A 21,296-nucleotide genomic window follows, 5' to 3' on the forward strand; every position below is an offset into this window, starting at 1 on the left:
TCCCAGTGGGTATCTCTATCAGTAAAGGGAGAAGACAGAGGAAAAGAAGAATGTTGAGATCTGTCCGCTTACAGAATTATCTTCTTCTGCGGATGGGGGGAGACCGATTGCTTGTCTTGGAAAGGGAGACTGGGCCAAGCCACAGACTGAGGTGATGAGGGCTCCGACATCTCTAGTTCTATGGATCAGAGCTCACTGTAGGTTACTGTTACGTGCTGACATGATGTAGCAGTTCCAGCTGGGCTCCCCTCAGACCTGTGCCAACAGTTTAATGCTACAGGGAAGCACTATTCCCAGTAACCACAGTGTCCTCCTGTCCTTCTGACAGCTCTGCCCTGCCCGGTGAATAGCCAGTATAAGGCCTGTGGCTCTGCATGTCCTGTCACCTGCAACGACCTATGGGCCCCTAGCAACTGCTCCCTGCCCTGTGTGGAGACCTGCCAGTGCAACGAGGGGTTCGTGCTGGATGCTGGGAGATGCATCCCCAAGGCTGGCTGTGGCTGTCAGTTCCAGGGGCAGCCATATGCCCCAGGAGAGCAATTCTGGGGGGACGACACCTGCACGCAACGTTGCCTCTGCGACCCACAAACCAGGCAAGTGAGCTGCCAGGCCACAAGGTGCCGGGCCGGGGAGCAGTGCCGGGTGGAGAATGGCATCCGGAACTGCTACCCCACCAGCTATGGAACCTGCTCAGCTTCGGGGGACCCCCACTACATCAGCTTCGACGGGAAGAGGTTTGACTTCCAGGGCACCTGCCTGTATCAGTTCGCCGGGCTGTGCAACAAGAGCCAGGAGCTGGTGGATTTCCAGGTCCTTGTTCAGAATGGCCATCGGGGCAGCCAAGTCGTGTCATTCACCAAAGTTGTGGAAGTCAAAGTCTATGAGGTGGACATTGTGATCAGCAGAGAAAATCCCGGCAGAGTTATGGTGAGTTTATCAAACTGTTCTTCTCTTCCCTGGCTGATCAGCAGACCTGTCTGCCTTTGCCATGTGCAGTCAATGTATTGTCCTTTCTTTCTTACTTCCATCCCTCTGTTCAGTTGTCAGTTTTGCCAATAATTTTCTTTTTTTGCATTGAAAGAGTCAAATGTTCCATTTTTACGTTTTTAAACAAAATTTTCCAAGTTTCATTTAATTTTATTTCTAAAACTCTCGGAAACCCCACACACACTTGAAATTCAACCAAAACATTTTGGTTTTGCCCAATGGAAAGTTTAGTTTCAGGCCTCGCAGCAGCTCCACACACCCGCCCCCACCCCAGCCTCCCATATTTGCTTGTTCATTCACTGAAAATTTTAGAAATGGTCAATTCAGTTCAGCGTGCTCCTGGCTTTTTTGGCATTTGCCACCAGTTTGGAGGCTGCTGAGTTTGGCTGGAGTTCTGGTGGCCGATACGTGCTGGAATTAGTGGCCCCAGAACATTGCAGATGTGTCCAGAGTCAACAGGTTGAATGTGTAAAATCCTGATTCCAATGTGCTTTAAAAATTGCTCTCAGTTTTTGAGTTGTTCGTTATCTATTCTTCGAAGTCTTTTTTGGCCTTGCTAGTTACATGTTTATACTAGGCTTGCTAGAGTTTATGCTCCTTTCTATATTCTTCTGTAGGATTTGATTTCACATTTTAAAGGCTGTCTTTTTACTAGTCATGCTCTGTTGTTTAGCCCTGGTGCCATTTTTTGGTCCTCTGATTATTTTTCTTAATTTAAATATCATGGGTGGCAGGTGAGCAAGGCAAAGGGAGGCTCTACTTTCCCACATGGGCCACAGAAACGTAGCCGACACTCCTGTTGAAGCACAAGACTTCTCTGAGTTTAGGCGGCTAACATTCAGCTTTATTGAATTCATTAAGGCAACAGATGAGCCAAACTGGACACTAGTAAGCTTGATGCAGCGAACTCTAGTATTTTATACCCTTACACAAGCAAGGCCCCGTGTCAGAGGCAATTAGCTAGAGAATTGTAAATCACTTTCCAAAGAGAAACCTTTATCAGCCAGGAAAAACAGGTACAAGGGAGATGGAGCCCCAGCTCCAAATGGTTCATTAACGCATTCCGTAGAGCTCATCCCCCCAGCCATTCCAAAACAAGTCGAGGAAAGGACCGGCTCCTGAGCGCATGCAGAAGTAAGGGATGTGAAATGGCTTCTATACAAGAGGGCTTCCACACTCCGGCCTAGTTCCATACGTCTGATGTTTTCAATATGGTCCACGTGGGTTCTGGGGCAGCGGGGAACACTGAGTAGCAGGAGCCCTCAGCTGCCCGCCCCTGGAATCTGCATGGAGCAGACAAGCCCAATTTTCAGCCAGCGACTGCAGGGGAAGCCACAAGGCGGAGGGGAGACAATGGGAGGAAGAAAGACCATGTGTGCAGTTTGCGGGGGGGGATTTGCTCCACAGAGTGGCATGACTGGGCATCTCCCCATATCTCTGCTGTGCCTGGGGCTCCTTTGCCTCTGCAGGCTGCCAGCTGGCTGGGCATGAGTGCCTGTCAGTCTCCCCTTCTGGATGCCAGGAGGGGAGCCTTCCTGTTTTCTGTGCTGTTGGTGGGGCTGGGTAGGGGGTGGGGGTCGGGGAAATGAGGGAAGAGGGATGAGGTGAGGTGAAGAAGGACTGAAGGGAGAGAAATGAGGGGACAGGGCTGGAGAAGAACAGAAAAGGGGATTGGAGAATCACGGAGAGCAGGGGTACAGCTTACATTATCCCCTCAGCAGCAGCTGGTGCTCCCCAGTTAAGCAGGGGCTCCCTTCGCACTGACAAGCCCCCCACCCACACCTGGACCCATCTAATGAGCCCCCCACATCCAGACTCTAATCCCACTGAGCCCTAGCAAGCTGGACCTGGCCCTTTGCCCCTTCTAACCCCATATCCCCAGCACCAGGACCCCCCACCATCCCACCTCCCCACACCCAGCTCCCTTCACTGAGCCCAGCTGGAGTGCCAATGGAACTACAACCCCCACAAGGCAATGTACAACAGGGGAAAGAAGTTGCATTTCTTTTCAACTGGTTCAAAATGAAACTTTGTGGGTCAGTTGAAAAGGAAATATTAGAGCTCTGATTGAAAAGGCCTAAAGTGAGTATTTGCTTCCAGTTTTCCTGTCAGGAAAATAGAACATTTTCATCAAATTAAAAAAAAACCTGAATATAATAAATGGAGATACACATCTCATAGAGCTGGAAGGGACCTCAGAAGGTCATTGAGTCCAGCCCCCTGTCCTCTTGGCAAGGCCAAGCACCATCCCCTTCACTTTTTTTTTTTTTAAACCTATTTGCCCCAGATCCCTAAATGGCCCCCTCAAGGACTGCACTCACAACCCTGGGTTTAGCAGCCACTGGTCAAACTGCTGAGCCACCCTTTAAATGACCGTCGATGGCATTATCAGCTGCAGAATCCACTCTACTGGAGAAGGCCAAATACCATCTCTTGAAAGTTATTTCTGCTCACATTCATTATCGCTCTTCATTTTTTATGTTCATTTGCCAGCCTTTGAATGAATCTTCTCTTGCTGTGCCTCATTCCCATCACTTTCTTTCTTTGGTTTATTGTCACTGTATCCCTGATTCTGCTCTCTCTAGTCACTGGCCATTCTGTACTGGTTCCCTTTGGGAGGGAGTTGGTACTGGCAATTTTAATCAGTTACTCTGACTGACAAAATGTTGGAACTTTTTTATGATTCAGAAAGTTTTTCTAGATACCCTCCCTATGAGAAACGGACATGTAGCTAAAAAGAGTTTTAAACAGGGAAAATAAAATATGCAAATCTCTTTAGAGAGGCAAAGTTCTGCATGCTCAAAGTTCCTTGCTCAGCGTCAGTCCATTCTCACTGATCCGTTGGCCGTTGCTCACAGGTGAACGGTGTGCTGATCAACCTGCCATACAGCACCAACGACAGCAAGGTCTCCACATACCGGCGGGGGCAGGAAGCTGTGATCCAGACGGACTTTGGTCTCACCATCACCTTTGACTGGCAGAGCCGGATCACTGTCACTGCACCCAGAACCTACGCTGGAGCTCTGTGCGGTCTCTGTGGGAACTTTAATGGGGACAAGGGAGATGAGTGGACCATGAAGGACGGCAGATTGGCCTCGAACCCAACGGCCTTTGGGCAGAGCTGGAAGGTGAAGGACATCCCAGGCTGTGTGGAGGTTGCCCAGGACGAGTGCTCAGATCTAGCAGCTGTTGAGAGACGCCAGAGAGGCACAAGTCGGGAATGTGGGCTGCTCCTGGACAAGAGTGGCCCCTTCCGAGAGTGTCACAGCAAAGTCGACCCCGAGGGCTACTTCCAAGACTGTGTGTATGACTATTGCTTCTTCAAAGGCCGACAAACGGTGACTTGTCAGCTCATCACCAGCTACGCTGCAGCCTGCCAGGCCGCTGGGGTGACTATATATACCTGGAGGACCAACTCCTTCTGCAGTAAGTGCAAGCAGCTTGGGACCGTCTTCTGGGTTGTTAAGGGAGGAGGGAGAAAAAAGCTTGGTTACAGGACAGAGAGGTTGATTTGTGATCAGGGAAGGGGATATGCAGTGTTTCTGCCTTGGCAGGGGGCACTAGCAGGCTCAGAGTGGACTTGTCAGAGGATATGGGGCTTTTCCATTCTAGGTGGAATTAACTCTGATCTGGCCCTAAGATAGGGGAACTGATTGGCTCAGGAGCAGGGCATTGGAATAGAGAATCTGTTCTTGTAGTCGCAAATTTTAAACCAGGCTCCGCCTGGTGGGCAAGAAGTTGGCTCAATGTGGGTTATTCATGGAACAGGATATGGGACCTATATTTCATAAGCATTGTGGGTTCTTACTGGGCAAGTGCACCTGTCACAGAGTTCACATGAATGACTGGAACTAACCTGAGTTGTCAGTCGCGAAAGAAGCCAAGAGCTGAATGGGCCATGGAGACTGAGCTCTCTGTTCCCAAGCGGTCTTCCAAAAGCACACTGTCAAAGCATGGCAGGAAGGAAGCATGCCTAGCTATTTCCCATACTGCACCCCACAAGCTCCATTCTCCAGGGTTGTTATCAGTCTCCCTTCTCTGGCCTTTATCTCGTTACTTTTTCCGGCACCTCCCTACTATTCTGGGATACTAACATCTTGTTTCAATGCCAGGTCTCTCCTGTGCGCAAAACAGCCACTACGAGGTCTGCGCTCAGGGCTGCCCGTCAACCTGCAGCAGCCTGTATGCCCCAGTTCAGTGCTCGGCTAAGTGCTGGGAGGGCTGCGTGTGCGACGAGGGCTTTGTGCTGAGTGGTGATAAATGTGTCCGTATATCCCAATGTGGATGTGTCTACCAGGGACTGTATTACAAGGCTGGGGAGACCTTCCACCCCACGTGCCAGGAGCAGTGTGTGTGCCAGGCCACTGGAGAGGTGGTGTGTAAGGAGTTGTCCTGCCGCCCCAACGAGCAGTGCAGGGTGGTGGATGGCCTCCGGAAATGCCACCCTGTTGGATCTGCAACGTGCTCCGCCGCTGGAGACCCCCATTACCTCTCCTTCGATGGGGTCGCCTTCGATTTCCAAGGTACTTGCACCTATGTCCTGGCCAAGACCTGCACTGACACCGGGAACCTGACGTCCTTTGCCGTGAAGGTGCAGAATGTGCCCTGGGGCAACGGGAAGGTGTCTGTCACCAAGCTGGTGTCCGTGGAGGTCTACGGGTTCACACTCACCCTGATGCAGAAAAGGAAGGGGCTTGTCATGGTAAGACCTGATCAAAATGATTTGTTGGGGCTGAACCGTGCCACAGGGAAGCCCCAGTGGTGTGGCAATTTGTCTTCTGGGTCACTCATTAGGATTAACTCTCTGAGGAGACCCCAGCTGGAGTCAAACTCTGAGAGTCAGATCCTGACCATATTGGCACTCATATAAACCCAGAGGCCTCTCACTGAAAGAAGTGTGTTCTGTGTTTTCTTATGTACAAGTGAGACCAGAATCCAGAGTTCACCTCATTACAGTCAATGGATGATTGCAGATTAACTTCAGGAAACTGAGATCAGAATTCTGCCCTGTTCCACTTAACACTGAAAGAGATGGCTCAGCATTTACCTTGGGATCTGTGAAATCAGACTCTGGCCTGAATATAACTGAGTTCAGTGGTGTCACTACCCACAGAACAGGAATGGGAAGTGACTGTCTAGGAAGGAGTGTTGCAGAAAGGGATCTAGGCGTTACAGTGGACCACAAGCTAAATGTGAGTGAACAGTGTGACACTGTTGCAAAAAAAAAAAAAAAAAAGCAAACACGATTCTGGGATGCATTAACCAGAGTGTTGTGAGCAAGACACAAGAAGTCATTCTTCTGCTCTACTCTGCATTGATTAGGCTTCAGTTGAAGTATTGTGTCCAGTTCTGGGCACCACATTTCAAGAAAGGTGTGGAGAAGGTGCAGAGAAGAGCAAGAAGAATGATTAATGGTCTAGAGAACATGAGCTATGAGGGAAGGCTGAAAGAATTGGGCTTGTTTAGTTTAGAAAAGAGAAGACTGAGAGGGGATATGATAGCAGTTTTCAAGTACCTAAAAGATTGTTACAAGGAGGAAGGAGAAAAAATTGTTCTCCTTGGCCTCTGAGGGTAGGACAAGACGCAACGGGCTTAAACTACAGCAAAAGAGTTTTAGGTTAGACATCAGCAAAAACTTCCTGTCAGGGTGGTTAAACACTGGAATAAATTGCCGAGGGAGGATGTGGAATCTCCATCACTGGAGATATTTAAGAGCAGGTTAGATAGACATCTGCCAGGGATGACTTAAATAGTGCTTGGTTCTGCCTTGAGGGCAGGGGTTAGGAGCCAATGACCTCATGAAGTCCCTTCCAGTTCTATTGTTCTACAATTCTACCATTTACCCAAGTGTTACTGAGGCCCTATCCCATGCCATAACCTAATCCTATAGCACTCACTGCTGTGTTGACACGGAATGCCCTCGTGTTACTGCACTACTGATTGGGATTGCTCTGTCTCTTTCAGCTGGATGGGATATCCCACAACCTGCCTTTGGTCCTGGCCAATGGGCAGCTCCAAGTATATCAGCACGGCGGGAACGTGCTGGTGCAAACGGACTTTGGCCTCACTGTGAGCTACGACCTGGTTTACCACGCCAGAGTCACCATTCTGGGGAACTACCAGGGCCAGATGTGCGGCCTGTGTGGGAACTACAATGGGCGTCGGGACGACGAGTTCCTGCTCCCCGATGGAAGGGTGGCCTCTAACATGGCAGCATTCGGGTCTGCCTGGAAAGTCCCAATCTCAGGGGTGGCCTGTGAGGACGGATGCGCTGGGAACAGCTGCCCGGTTTGTGAGGAGAGGAAAAAGAACATCTTCAAACAGCACAACTATTGTGGGCTGCTCACAGCACCCGATGGCCCCTTCGCCGCCTGCCACGGCACAGTCAGCCCCAGTGTGTACTTCAACAACTGCCTGTATGACATGTGCCTGGGCAACGGAGACTCCGAGGTGCTGTGCCAGAGCATCCACAGCTACGTGACGGCCTGCCAGGCAGCTGGGGCCTCCCTCCGGCCCTGGCGGAGTGCCTCCTTCTGCCGTAAGTGCTGGCATGATGGTGTGGGATGAGGGTCTCCCTCGTCCTCTAGGGTGGGGCAGCAATTCTCAATGTCTCATTCTAGGCCTCTGGGCTTCTTCTGAGACGCTTCTGGGTGGGAAACAACAACTCGACGCTCCTCTCCCACACATCTGTCCCTATAGGCCGTGGTTTGAGATCTCACCAGCCATCCATTGCATCTCTCTCTGTTTTAGCTCTGAGCTGCCCGGCCAACAGCCACTACGAGGTGTGTGCCGACCTCTGCAGCGCCACCTGTGTCGGGATCACTGACGCCAGGAAGTGCCCAGACACCTGCGCCGAAGGCTGCCAGTGTGACGATGGCTTCCTCTTCGATGGCCAGGGCTGTGTGGATCTGCAGAGCTGTGGGTGCTTCAGCAAGGGGATATATTTCAAGGTATGCACCCCTACTGGGGCATCTGTTTGCTTCCTCCACACCCTGCTCTAATGAGTCATGTTGTATCAGACCATTGTCAATTGCCAATGGCCAATTCCCAAATCTCTGTAGAAAGGCCAAGGGCAGTAATGACACAATAGTCTTTTTGTCAACCCTGTCTCTGGGAGTGGAGTTGGGTCTAGTGGATTAGAGCAAGGTGGCTGGGAGTGGGTACAGTGTAGCGGTTTAGAGCAAAAGGGAGCTGGGAGACAGGACACTTGGGTTTCATACCCATCTCTGTGAGGAGAGTGGGTCTATGTCAAATCAAGTCAGGGATTTTATCTGTTGTTTTTGGATCAATGACCAATCTTGACCTGACAGTCAACGGGAAAAGAAAAGACTGGGGGGGTGGGGGATGTCAAGCTTCCTGAGTTCAGTTCCTGGCTCTAGAAGAAGAATGAGTTAGACTGGGGAGTCCAAGAGACAACCGATGTGATTTCTGTACTGTATGGGGCTCCATAAAATGGAACATCTCCTTTATGTGATTATTTCCCCGTAATATAATATTGCGTTTTTTCTCCTCCTTTCAAACAGCCCAATGAGATGGTTCTGAAGAACAAGTGCCAGGAAAATTGCACCTGCATTCCTTCCCAAGGGTTCACCTGCGAGGCCCACAGCTGTGCCAGTGATGAAACCTGTGAGGTCAGAGATGGAGTCATGCAATGTGTTAACAAAGGTAAAGGTGAAAGAAGAGAGGCGATCAAAGAGCAGGACATTAGATCAGTCTCAGTGGAATCACAAGTTTAAGATCTGGTCCCAAGTAGAGTTTCTATCCGGACATCTAGGAGAAGAGTGGGGTCAAGTGGTTAGAGCAGGGTGGCAGGGGGACAGTTCTCCCAGGATTTATCCCTAGTGGTAGGCAGGCAGTGGAATCTAGTCAATTATATGGGAAGGAGGTGGAGGACATATCAAATCAAGTAACATGAACTTGACAGTCAAGAGATAAAGAAAAGTCTCCTCTGTTTCTGCCTTTTAGGTCAAACATTCAGGTACTTACCCTACCTAGTTACTTAATCTCTATTTGGGCAGAGCTTCCATCCTGCCTCTCACCCGAGCTTAGACTACAGAACCCTTGTGGTCTCTTCTTACCAAATGAATTAATGATTCTAAAGAGGTCAAGGGGATTTCACCCTCATCAGTCACTGAGCAGGGATATAAGCTCTCTCGCTTGTAGCAAATTATCTCTTTTTGACTTCTCTATGGTTGGCTCCTCTTCTGAATGACCTTGATAGGCCAGTTCATTCTGGAGAATAAGAGGCTGTGCTGAACCGAGTTCGCCTGGCATCGGGCCCTCATTCATGGGTTGCTGGGGTTTCTCTCCTTCCAGATCCCTGCAAAATGCTGAAGTGTCGGACCAAGGAGACATGCAAGATTGAGAAGGGCCAGGCCAAGTGTGTCCCCAACTACTCTGGAACCTGCTGGGGCTGGGGGGACCCGCACTATCACACCTTCGATGGGCTGAAATATGACTTCCAGGGTACTTGCACCTACACCATCGTCAAGTACTGCGGGACCGACCCCACCCTAGTTCCCTTCACCATTGATGAAAAGAACGACAACCGGGGGGGCAACCAGGCTGTGTCCTATGTACGTCTGACCCACATCTACATCTACGGGTACAAGATCTCCATCTACAAGAATGAAGCTGGGAAAATCAGAGTGAGTACAAAATGCAAAAAAGTGGCTGGAGAGCTCACATTTGGAATTAAACCATCTCCCCATCCACTCTCCCATTTATCTATCTGTGAATTGATCCCTGTACACATCTATTCATCTATCTATGTATCAATCTATCTATTACACAGTAGAGTGTAATGGTGACTAAAACCAACAAAGAACAAGGATGAGGTGACTCAACTCAACAAAGGGCAGTGTGACAGTGTGTACCCACCCCACATTGACCAGGAGGGTGGGGACCAGGCTTGCTGGGTGGAGAAGGCCCCTTCCCCACAGCCCTGCTGAGCATGCTCCAGCTGCTGCCCTAGTATAAAGGCCAGAGGAACCGGTCATTCAGGGCAGGCCAGCAGGGAGAAGGAGCTCCCGCCCTGGCTTGGAAACAGCAGCCTGAGGAGCAGGACTAGGAGAGAGTGGGCCTCTGAGGCCTGACTTTCAGAGACTGATTGAAGGTGACTAGGCCACTGAGGCCTGAGGGACTGGCTGCTGGGCCTGAACGCAAAGGACTGGGCCACTGGGCCTCAGTGACTGAGCCGTGAGATGGATGCTATGGGGGGGTCCTCTTGAAAGAGGTGTGAGGTAGGAGGCTCTACCACAGGTGGTGAGAACTTACAAAGAAGAACCAGGAGAGCAATGGCCAAAAAGAAGGAGAAACACAGGTGGTGATGACCAAACTTCATAAAGCACTAGGATGAAAGTCCATAACATGAACAGCTACTGAAACGGTCGCACTCAATAGATTAGAGGAACAGCCAAAGCGAGAACAAGGATGACCATGGCTGAACACAGTGAAGAGTTCAGGTGACTGAATACCAAGAAGAAAAACACTGAGGACCTTACGCTAAGAAGGATGCTGACAACCATATACAGAGAAAATATATAATGAAGAACCCAAGTTTTCATTTCAAAAAATGGTTTTAACTTAAAACATTTTGACAAGTTTTTGTTCTCTCTCTCTCTCTGGTTTTCTACTGCCAGCCATCACAACAGTACCCCAGAATCCTCTGCTCAACATACATGGACAGTAGTAAACCACTGGTGAAATCCTTGGCATTTTGGGGTGTTTTTTCCTCTTTTCAGGCTACACAAATCCTGCAGGAAGGATTTTGTGGTGTGTGGAGGGGGTTTCAAGCTGTGAATTTCATTGGCATAAAGGTGGAAAAGCTGTAGGAAATGGAAGCGTCTTCCTGCATTTCCTAGATTCTCAATTTAGCTAATCTGCACTGGGAATTCACTCCCTGTAATTCACGTACTGCCCTGGAGAGAGAACATTTTATCCCTGAGCTCCCAAGTGCTTAATTCTGGGCTTTCTAATCTGTATAGTCCCAGAGCAGCATAACACTCATAACAGGTGAGACAGAGTGGGAAATAACAGTTGGTATTTTTTTCCTATCTCCAGCTCGATGATGTGACCACCAGCTTGCCGGTGACCCTTGAAGATGGTAAACTCAAGCTCTACCAGAGCGGTCTCAGTGCTATCCTGCAGACAGACTTTGGTCTGCAGGTGTCATATGACTGGAATTGGCACCTGATCATCACCCTCCCCAGCAGCTACTACGGGGCCATGTGCGGCCTTTGTGGCAACTTTAATGAAAACCGTGGAGATGAGATGATGTCACCCAATGGCACAAGGACCTCCTCCATCGTGGAGTGGGCCAAGAGCTGGAAAGTCAAAGACCGAGACCCCTTCTGCTGGGACGACTGCAAAGGGAAATGCCCAACGTGCGATGAGAGCAAGCAGAAGCTCTACGGGGGAGAGGAATACTGCGGTCTGATCAGCAAAGCACCAGGAGGGCCCTTCAGAGAGTGTCACCCCAAAGTGAGCCCTGAGGACATCTTCGACAGCTGCATCTACGATGTGTGTCTGAACAAGGGAGCCAAGAACATGCTGTGCCAGGCGCTGGAGACCTACGCAGCCATCTGCAAGAAACAGGGCGTCACCGTCTATGACTGGAGGACACCGTCCGGCTGTGGTGAGCTGTGTGGTTCGGTTTCTTTATTGCCAAAGCAGCAATAAGACTGTCTGGTCTACTTCACCTACTGCTTGAGGGGGCTGAGCATCAGGTCAGACACCAGGCATAGATATGGTTCTTGGCAAGTAGACACCATAGGGATGTGTGCATTAGGAATCCCTAGAATAGACTTGATGGATCAATAATGGAGTACAGATACATGGGTTTGGTAGATTAGGTTAGAGAAATACTCCATGTGTTGTTTGGAGGCGTAAATGGTTTGTATGGATAGGGAGAGTAAACAGATTCAGTGGCTGGATGGAGTCTGTGGATAGGGAGATGAAGTGGACTTAATGGATGGATAGATGGATTTGATACACAGGGAGATAATATCCATTTGAGGTGACGACTGGTAGATTAGACATTAGACGGACAGGTGGATAAATGAAATGGACTAGGGTACAGATTAGAGCGCTATGGAGGTACTCATGGATGTGTACGGCAATGAGGTGGTGGCCCGGTGCGTCTCTTTCGCCAGTTGCTAGTCCTGCATCCTCTCCGGTCAGAACCCAGCTGCCCACTGCTCTGCTGAACAGCTCCTTATAACAGAACTGCCCCAGCAAACCACCCTCCAGCTCCCTCCAACTGGCTCTCTATGAGCCTTTTCCTGATTGGCCAGTGCTCAGCACAGGCTCCCTACAGCCCACTTGAACCCCTCCCTGCCGGTGTGTGTCAGCCGCCCCACTGCAGTGCCCTGGCCCAGAAGCAAACAGAAAGACATACGGATAAAGTTTGCAGGTGACACAAAAATTGGGAGAGCGGTAAATAAAGCAATTCAAAGCAATCCGGATTGCTTGGGAGACTCAACACAAGCAAAGCACAGGTGCTTTAGTACAGGTAAGTGTGTACGTGCATCTAGGAACAGGAACCGTCGGGCTGACTTACAGGAGGGGAACTCTATCCTGGGAAGCAGGGACAGTCCTAAGATTTGGGGGTCATGGCAGAAAATCAGCTGAACGTGAGCTCCCACTGTGAGGCTGTGGCCAATGGTGCTGATGTGATCCAGGCTTACGTAAACAAGGGAACGCTGTGCAGGAGCCGAGAAGGGATCTCACCTCTGTACATGGTGCTGGTGTGACTGCTGCTGGATGCTCCGTCCAGTTCCAGTGCCGCCGCTCAAGAAGGAGGTTGATAAACTGGAGAGGGTCAGAGAAGAGCCTGGAGAATGATGGAAGGGTCAGAAACCCCCCGGACAGTCAGAAACTCCAAGAGCTCCACTGATTCACCTGACTATGGTTCAGGGCTGACTTGATTATAGTCTAAAACAGGGGCTGGCAAAATAAGTCCCAGGGGCCGGAGCCAGCTGATTAGCAGAACGAGCACGCTTTACAGCTGGCCCTGCGTGTTCAGCTGCCCCCACACACACCTTGCTCACTCCTACAGCTGAGCTGCTCCCAGGATGCAGCATGTGATGGGGAGGGGAGTCCTGCTGTCAGGGTGTCCCCCTGCCCCTTTCTCTTCAATGCAGGAGCTGGGGAGAGGGACACACAGCCAAGCTCTGACTGCTCCATTCTGACATATGGGTGGTGAGAAACACTCTCTCTCTCTCTCTCTCACACACACACACACTCTCTCTCTCTCTCTCACACACTCACACACACACACACTCTCTCTCTCACACACACACACACTCCTCACACACACACTCTCTCACACACACACTCTCTCTCACACACACACACACACACTCTCTCTCTCTCTCACACACACACACACTCTCTCTCTCTCTGCTGGGGGGCCCAGAGCCAGGCCATGATGACTGTGGCCAGGCCCTGTGGAGTGTCTGCTCGGGTCTCTATGTACCTGTCCACAAGCAGGCCCTCCGCCGGGGGTGGGGGCAGTTGTCCCATGGCCTGGGCATTTCAAAGGGGCCTGGAGCGCTGGGCTGCTTTGAAGTGCCCAGGCAGCACTGCTGTGTTGCTCCGCGCAGCTGTGAAGGACGGAGGAAGGCCCAGTGCCGCAGTCCGTGCAGCGCTACAGGCTGACTGACCTTGGCCCCGCCCCTTCATCCCCTGGCCCTGCCCCTTCATCCCCTGGCCCCGCCCCTTCTGTCCTTAGCCCTGCCACTTCTGTCCCTGGCCACGCCCCTTCTGCCATTGGCTCCAAACCTTCTGTCCTTAGCCCTGCCACTTCTGTCCCTGGCCACACCCCTTCTGCCACTGGCCCCTTCTTTTCTGTCCTTAGTCCTGCCCCCTTCCCCATGGCCATGCCCCTTCCGGGGATGCAGTGCCAGGCCTCTCTTCCCACTTGCCTAGGGTGACCATCCATCCTGTTTTGGCGATGACAGGCCCGTATTTCAGGTGCCAGGAAGGCGCCTGATTTATTTTCAGAAAGGGGCTAACTGCCTCTATTCGGCTGCCACCCGCTTCCCAGCTTCCCATGGTTGGGGGAGCTGGGATCTGGACTGGCACGGCTGCCACCCAGCCCCAGAAGCTTGGGAGAGCCAGGAGCCAAATTGGCTTGGTTGCCACATGGCTCCCAGCTCCCCACAGCTCAGGGGAGCTGTAAGCTGGACCAGCATGGCTGCCACTCAGCTCCCCACAGTCCGGGAGAGCCAGGACCTTTGCTGGTGGGGCTGCAGTCCCTTTTCCAGAGCCCTGAGGTATGGGGCAGCCAGGAGCCACAGCTGCCCCTGCTGCAACCAGGGAGCAGTCCCCCCCACAGAAAGGTGGCAGCCCCCACGGGCAGCCACTGCCTGCATTGGGTGACCATCCATCCAGTTTTGGCCGGGACAGTTGTATTTCAGGCACCAGGAAGGCATCACCTCCCCTCCCCTGCTGGGTGTCCCGTGTTTGGCCTGGTTGCTGGGAGCTGTCAGCCCAGCTGTGGTGTGTGGTGCTGCAAACATCACCAACACTTAGAAGTCCGCAGTTCCCATTCCCGTCTTCCCGCTGCTTCCTGGATGACTGGCAGGTCACATCTTCTAATTCCATTGTACCCTGGGGATAACAGAACCACTCCCACAAGGAGCGGGGACGGTAAACGTCTCATACATGGCGAGCTGCTCGGGTCCTAGGTTAGTGTGCTACGTAATTACCTACGATGGACCGTCTTTCATGCCGTGGGTTTCAAGACTTTTTGAATTGGGTGGATGGATTAAAGTAATGCATTTTCGGTGGGCGGATTGACTGCTTTAGATAAGTGTTCCTCAACCAACGAGTCACGACCCCCCGCCTCCCAGCGGAGGTCACAAAAGAGCATTGAAGCATTCAGTACAATCCTCTCCCTGCGCACCTTCGCGCCCCAAGTTCACTACAGTAAACCCTCAATTTAATGGACCCCAATACAGCAGACTTTGGAAATAATGGATGCTGTCTGCCCACCCCCCTGCTCCCCCTAAATAAATGACAGAGACTCACCAGAGCTGCTGCCAGGGTTGGACGAGCTGCTGTAGTGGCTGGGGCCACTGGGGCCAGAGGTACCGTGGGGGTGCTGCAGTGGGGTGCAGGAGCTCTCCTTCCCCAGCTCTGTGTGCGTGGAGCAAGTCAGCACCCAGCCACCGCTGCCTGCAGTGGCGCTGAGCAGCAGCCATGGTGTTGGAGGCTGCTGCCTGCTGGCAGGCTGGGGGTGACCACGCTCTACCTTCACGCGGGCAGCTCAGAGCCGGGGACTGGAGGAGTCGCAGCACTGAGAGCTGCAGGAGGCACAAGCAGCCAGGCCGGCATTCAGCTCCTCTCTCGGTAATAGGGTGATGGAGGCGTGAGGGGACAAATGGGGCAGGAGGGGGAAGGGAAGAGGAGGGGTAGGGAACAGGAGTGGATGATGAGCTGGGAAGGTCAGTGCATCATCATACAGTATAACCACTCAGCTATAACGGACTTTCGGCATTAACAGGCACCCCTTCTCCCTATTAGTCCATTAAATCGAAGGTTTACTGTATTCTCAGCCAACCTTTGAAAACCCAGCCACATTCAAATTCTGTAGCTGTATCATTGTATTCACTGACATATTTTTTGCTCTTACCAATAAATTTAAGGGGTCTGTGAAAATGAGTGAATTCACTTGCTGAGTCCCAGGACATCTGGCATGGGAGGGTCATGGACAAGTGAGGTTTGATCTGCTCTGGGTCCAAGCTGCACAGCGTCCTCAATTTTCTAGAAGAAAGGGTCCCTTCCCTGCTGCCCCAGTAGCAAACTCCCTGCCCCTACTGGGTTGCTCCCAGTGCTGTACTCCAGAGGTGGCCTTGGTTTGTCTGCTTTGTCTATCGGGCCTGTGACACACAGGATGCTGATTAGAATTTGTTTCTGGCCCTTGCCACATCAAGCAGGTGATTTTGGTTCATTTCCTGTGTTCCTAAATCTCCCCCCCTTTGTCCCTGTCCCAGTCCTGCAGTGCCCTGAGAACAGCCACTACGAGGCCTGCGGGAACGCCTGCCCAGCCAGCTGCTCTGACCGAAATGCCCCCTCTTCTTGTCGGGAACCCTGCGTGGAGACCTGCCAGTGTAACAACGGTTACGTCCTCAGCGCTGGCCAGTGCGTCCTGGTGGAGAGCTGTGGCTGTGAGTACAACGGCCGCTACTACAAACCTAATGAGGAGTTCTGGGCCGATGAAAACTGCCGCTCTCAGTGCAGGTGTGACCCCGGCTTGGGCATGGTGCTTTGCCAGGAGAACAGCTGCAAGGCCAGTGAGAGATGCACCGTGGTCAATGGGGTCCGTGGCTGCCAGCCAATCAGCTACTCCACCTGCACGGCCTCCGGGGACCCTCACTACACCACCTTCGACGGGAAAAGGTACGACTTCATGGGCACCTGCATCTACCAGCTGGTTGGGGTCTGCTCCAAGGATCCCACGCTCACCCCATTCCACATCAAGGTGGAGAATAACAACCGAGGCAGCAAGGCCGTGTCCTACACCAAAGCGGTGACCTTGGAGGTCTATGGAAGAAACATCACTGTCAGCCAGCAATATCTCCGCAAGCTCAAGGTAGGGATGGAAAGTCTCAGGCCTACTTGGGGATTCTTGTCCCTGATTTCAGTCCCCATTGCAGAGCCAAGTCTTACATCCATTGTACGCTGAGCTGGTGGGCTTACAGGAAGGACCTGAGTTCCTCCTTGTGAATTCATAGTGAGGGCAGTGCAACTCCACAGCACCCAAACAACTCACTCATTTAGCTGGGGATTGGCCCTCATTGATGGTGGTGGAACTGTGGCTGATTCATGCCACCTCGAGATCTGGCCCGATTGCCACCAGGGGAGTCAACAGCCCCAAACGCTCCCTCTGCTGAATTCTGTTGTGCTAAGGCCCTGGACAGCACTCTGATGGCACAAAGTTGAAGTAAATTGCATTTATACTTCCCAAGGGGTGTGAATTCAGAGCACGACCATCCCCACACATCTTTCTGCATGGACAGCCTGTTTGAGGACATATTCTTCTGTGCTGCCCAGCAGTGCTTTTTCCTAAGCAAACAGGAGCCGGTTGCTGGGACTCCGGCAGCGGGGGAAGATTGGGCTGGAGGTGGCAGTACACAGTACTGGCACATACCTCACAAAAAAAGTCCCTCTGCTCAGCTGACTAAACCCAACTCTCCTTGCAGAGCCAGGAATCGAATATAGGGTCCTGACTCCCAGATAACCTGGCTCAGTCCCACTAGGCACCGCTCTGCTCCCAGAGCCAGGGAAAGAACCCAAGAGTCCTGGATTCCCACTCCCTGTTTGCGGTATTCATTCAAAATTAAGTCCTGGCCCTACCACATGTGTTCTAGGTGGATGGAGTCTTCAGGGACCTGCCGTTTTACCATGAGGACAAGCTCCAGGCCTATGTCAGTGGATCCCAAGTGCTCATCAAGACCACCTTTGACCTGAGGGTGACTTTTGACTGGTACAGCCTGGTACGGGTCACTGTGCCCAATACTTATGCCAACGCCCTCTGCGGCCTCTGTGGTGACAACAACCAAACTGCCAGTGACGACCTGACCATGAGGGATGGGAGACGGGCGGCCAATGCCGTCCAGTTTGCAGAGAGCTGGAAGGTGGAGGAAGTCCCTGGGTGCTCAGACACCTGTACCGGGAAGTGCCCAGTTTGCAGTGAAGCTCAAAAGCAACCCTACAAGGGCGATGGGTTCTGCGGGGTCCTCACCAGAGGGGATGGGCCATTCCGGGAGTGCCACGGGGTCATCGACCCCGCCCCCTTCTTCGACGACTGCGTCTTCGACGCCTGCCAGTACAAGGGTTACCGTGACGCCCTGTGCAGCGCGATCAGTGCCTACGTGACCGCCTGCCAGGCCCGGGGCATCCAGATTGGGCAGTGGAGATCGGCCTCGTTCTGCAGTGAGTGTCACTAATTGACTCTGCTTTACGAACTGGCTGATGTGCATGTGCAGCAGCCTCTCAAGGGTGAGCCATTGTGAGCCACCCATCTGTCAATGGTCCCACAGACCCAGTATTCTCCAACTGCTTTTCTTCAATATCACTGACAATAAGGGCCATCTCCTCTGCTCTGTTATGCCGTCTGCGTGCCAGCACCTTTCTCACCAGGGGTTGGAAATACTTTGCAAACACTAGTCATCCTTCCCAGCAGGGTGCGGGACAATAGAGAGAGAGATATAGAGTGATTTGTCCCAAGTCACACAGGAAGCCAGTGGCAGAACCCAGGAGTCCCGACTCAAATCACTAAACAATACACAGCAACCTACAACAATGCACTGCCAGAATTCTTAACACAAGTTGGAGCACTTCCCCTGGTCTGCAGTTTTTACCATTCTGACCCCTCCACGAGTCAGAAATAAAAACCAGCCCTGACTCCCACTCTGCACTGCTCTAACCCCCCGATCCTCACTGGCCTTCCACATCTGGGGTTACAATGCTGGTGACCCAATTACCCGCCCCTGTGCTCTAATCCATAGACCTCACTCATGTCTCAGACCTAGGAATAAAACCCAGGAGTCCAGGCTCACAACCCCACCAGGCCCTATTGTGTATGATATGAATACACAGAGATTTCTTTCCACTTACCTGCACGTTTCTTCCTTCTCTCACCCTCTCTGCACGTTCCCTCTGATTTTCTGCAGGACCTACCTGCCCCCGCAACTCCCACTATGAGCTCTGTGGGAGCGGCTGCCCTGCCACCTGCCACAGCCTCTCAGCGCCGGACGGCTGCGATGCCCCATGCAGTGAAGGGTGTTCCTGTGACGCCGGGTTCCTCTTGAGCGGAGACAAGTGCGTCCCGGTTGCGCAGTGCGGTTGTGTGCACCAGGGCAGGTACTACAGGAAGGGGGAGGAGTTCTACACCAGCGCCTCCTGCCGGGAACGGTGCCGGTGCACAGACAATGGGATCATCGAGTGCCAGAACTCCTCTTGCAGCGCCAACGAGCAGTGCAGGGTGGAGAATGGAGTCCTGGGGTGCCACGCCGTGAGCTATGGCAAATGCATCGCATCTGGTGACCCCCACTATCTGACCTTTGATGGACGGGCCTTTGATTTCCAGGGCACTTGCACTTACAGCCTAGCCACAGTCTGCAGCAATGACACTGGGCTGGCAAATTTCTCTGTGTTGGTAGAAAACGAGAGCTATGGGAATGGCCAAGTGTCAGTGGCACTGATGGTGATGGTCTCCGTTCATGGTTACACCATCACCATGGAGAGGGGAAGGAAGTGGAAAGTTGCGGTAAGTTCCTCTCTGTGCTTTCATTGTAGCCTGTAGTGATCTCTCTCTCTCTCGCTCTCTCTCTCTCTCTCTCTCTGTGCATGTGTGTGAGTAACCAGGACACAATTGCTGAGTCCCCACCTGTGACAGATGCATTTCCTTCTCATTGGCACAGGTCGATGGGGAATTATACACTCTCCCACTGGCTACTGATGATGGGAAATTTTGGATTAACCAGGAGGGGAACAACATCATTGTCCAATCTGCATCTGGCCTGAAAGTCCTATACGACACCTCCTATTATGTCCTAGTCTCTGTCCCCAGCTCCTACCAGGGACACACTTGTGGCTTGTGTGGCAACTTCAACGGCAACAAGAACGACGACTTCTTGTTGCCCAGTGGGAACAGTGCCCAGAACGCAGATGAGTTTGGGGCCTCCTGGAAGGTGCCCGTTGATGGCACCACGTGCTCGGATGGCTGCGGTGAGAGATGCCCCGTCTGCGATGCAGCCAAGACAGCACGGTACACGGCCGAGAGCTCCTGTGGGCTGATCAGAGCGACATCTGGTCCCTTTAAAGACTGTCACTCGCTGGTCAGCCCCACCGAGTATTACAACCATTGCCTCTACGACATGTGTGCTGCGGGCGGAGCAAGAGAGATCCTCTGCCGGAGCGTCCAGGCCTACGTGGCGGCATGTCAGGCTGCTGGAGGCACAATCAGTGCCTGGAGAACAGCCTCCTTCTGCCGTAAGTTTACAGAACCATCTACAGCCTGCTCTTATCGTCAGCTGTAGTTACAGTTAGCGATACGGTATCACAGTCCCCAGGGTACAGCAGTCAGGAGAGCCGAGGAAGGGGCGGACTGTATACTGCGGGGAGTGGGGTGGAACACAGCAACGGTGCTGTGCTGTAGCTATGCCGCTATAACTGCTGTAGTGCAGACACAGCCTCCAGACTACAGTTTCCTCCAGAGTCAGAGCTGACCCCCCCACTGCCCCCAGCATCCCATAGCAGTGCCAGGAAGTGCTGTGCTGCCACATGTCATGATTTAGGGGAAGGCAGTATGAGTCGATGTGTCCCCCATATGTCCTTGCTGGGCTAGAGAGAGCTGAACACCAGACAATACCTAAACCCAGCCTCCAGCACACAGTAGAAAAATGACCCTACTCGTCCTAAAACCTAAAGTAAGAGCTCTCAGGTCAGGATGTAATTTTCAGGTAAAAATGTTTTTTTACACAAAAAGTACATTTTCAGGTTGACTGAAATAGTTGGTGAATTTCTGACAAATTTCTTGCAAATTGTCAGTCTATTGAATTATTTTGGCCAGAAAAACACAATTCTGGAAAAACGCAAACCAATTTTTTTTTAAATTACTTTTTCAAGGTTTTGTACGGGTTAAAAAGTGCCCTGAAAGGTAAAATATAAAATCTTTTGTTTCAGATTCAACTCAGGCAGGGCACAGAAAGTTGGTTATTCACCAAGGTGAATGACTAACAAACTATTTTGATCAGAGGCTGAGCTGAACAACCCTTCCCCAAAATCTGGTTTGACTGGACCCCAAACCATCTTTTTCCAGTGTTTTCTTTTCAGTGGGAAATCTTGAAGAGAACAATTTTGAATCCATTGAAACAATTTGCATTAAAACAATTTTTAGCCACAATTTTTAAATTTTAGGATGGCATTCTCCCTTTTGCGTGTGTGTCTGTGATTTTGTTTTTAATCAGTCAAATTCTGTTTTGAAATGAACAGTTGAAAAAAATCGAACTACTTATATTTTAACAAGGGGTTTTTTTTTCCACCTGAAAATATCTGTTGAATTTGACCCAAATAAAAAATACAATTTTTCAGCAAAAATTCTGTCATCAAAATATTGTGCCAGCTCTAATAAATATATCTGCAGTGGAATCTGTTCTCTATGCCTCTCTCTCGTTCACAATGAGAAGTCCTGTGGCACCTGATACACTAACAGATTTACTGGAACATAAGCTTTTGTGGGCAAAGACCTGCTTCGTCAGATGTCTCCCCTTCATTTCTGTCTCTCCAGCTTTCACCTG

At 51.5% G+C, this 21,296-nt stretch overlaps 1 protein-coding gene across 1 annotated transcript in view; it reads left to right on the forward strand.

Annotated features, from left to right (window-relative positions):
* The window catches only part of LOC142004024 (IgGFc-binding protein-like), a 34,468-nt gene extending 14,432 nt beyond the window's left edge, over positions 1-20,036 (forward strand). Inside the window, exons 5-16 of the mRNA XM_074981444.1 lie at positions 329-927; positions 3,846-4,413; positions 5,100-5,683; positions 6,952-7,525; positions 7,738-7,937; positions 8,511-8,652; positions 9,304-9,635; positions 11,050-11,623; positions 15,987-16,585; positions 17,364-17,928; positions 18,669-19,264; positions 19,419-20,036. Of these exons, the coding sequence (XP_074837545.1) occupies positions 329-927; positions 3,846-4,413; positions 5,100-5,683; positions 6,952-7,525; positions 7,738-7,937; positions 8,511-8,652; positions 9,304-9,635; positions 11,050-11,623; positions 15,987-16,585; positions 17,364-17,928; positions 18,669-19,264; positions 19,419-20,036 (5,951 nt within the window). The remainder of the gene's footprint in view (positions 1-328; positions 928-3,845; positions 4,414-5,099; positions 5,684-6,951; positions 7,526-7,737; positions 7,938-8,510; positions 8,653-9,303; positions 9,636-11,049; positions 11,624-15,986; positions 16,586-17,363; positions 17,929-18,668; positions 19,265-19,418) is intronic.
* Positions 20,037-21,296: the final 1,260 nt, after the last annotated feature.

The sequence above is a fragment of the Carettochelys insculpta genome, chromosome 30 (assembly GCF_033958435.1).
Source record: "Carettochelys insculpta isolate YL-2023 chromosome 30, ASM3395843v1, whole genome shotgun sequence".
Lineage (NCBI taxonomy): Eukaryota > Metazoa > Chordata > Testudines > Carettochelyidae > Carettochelys > Carettochelys insculpta.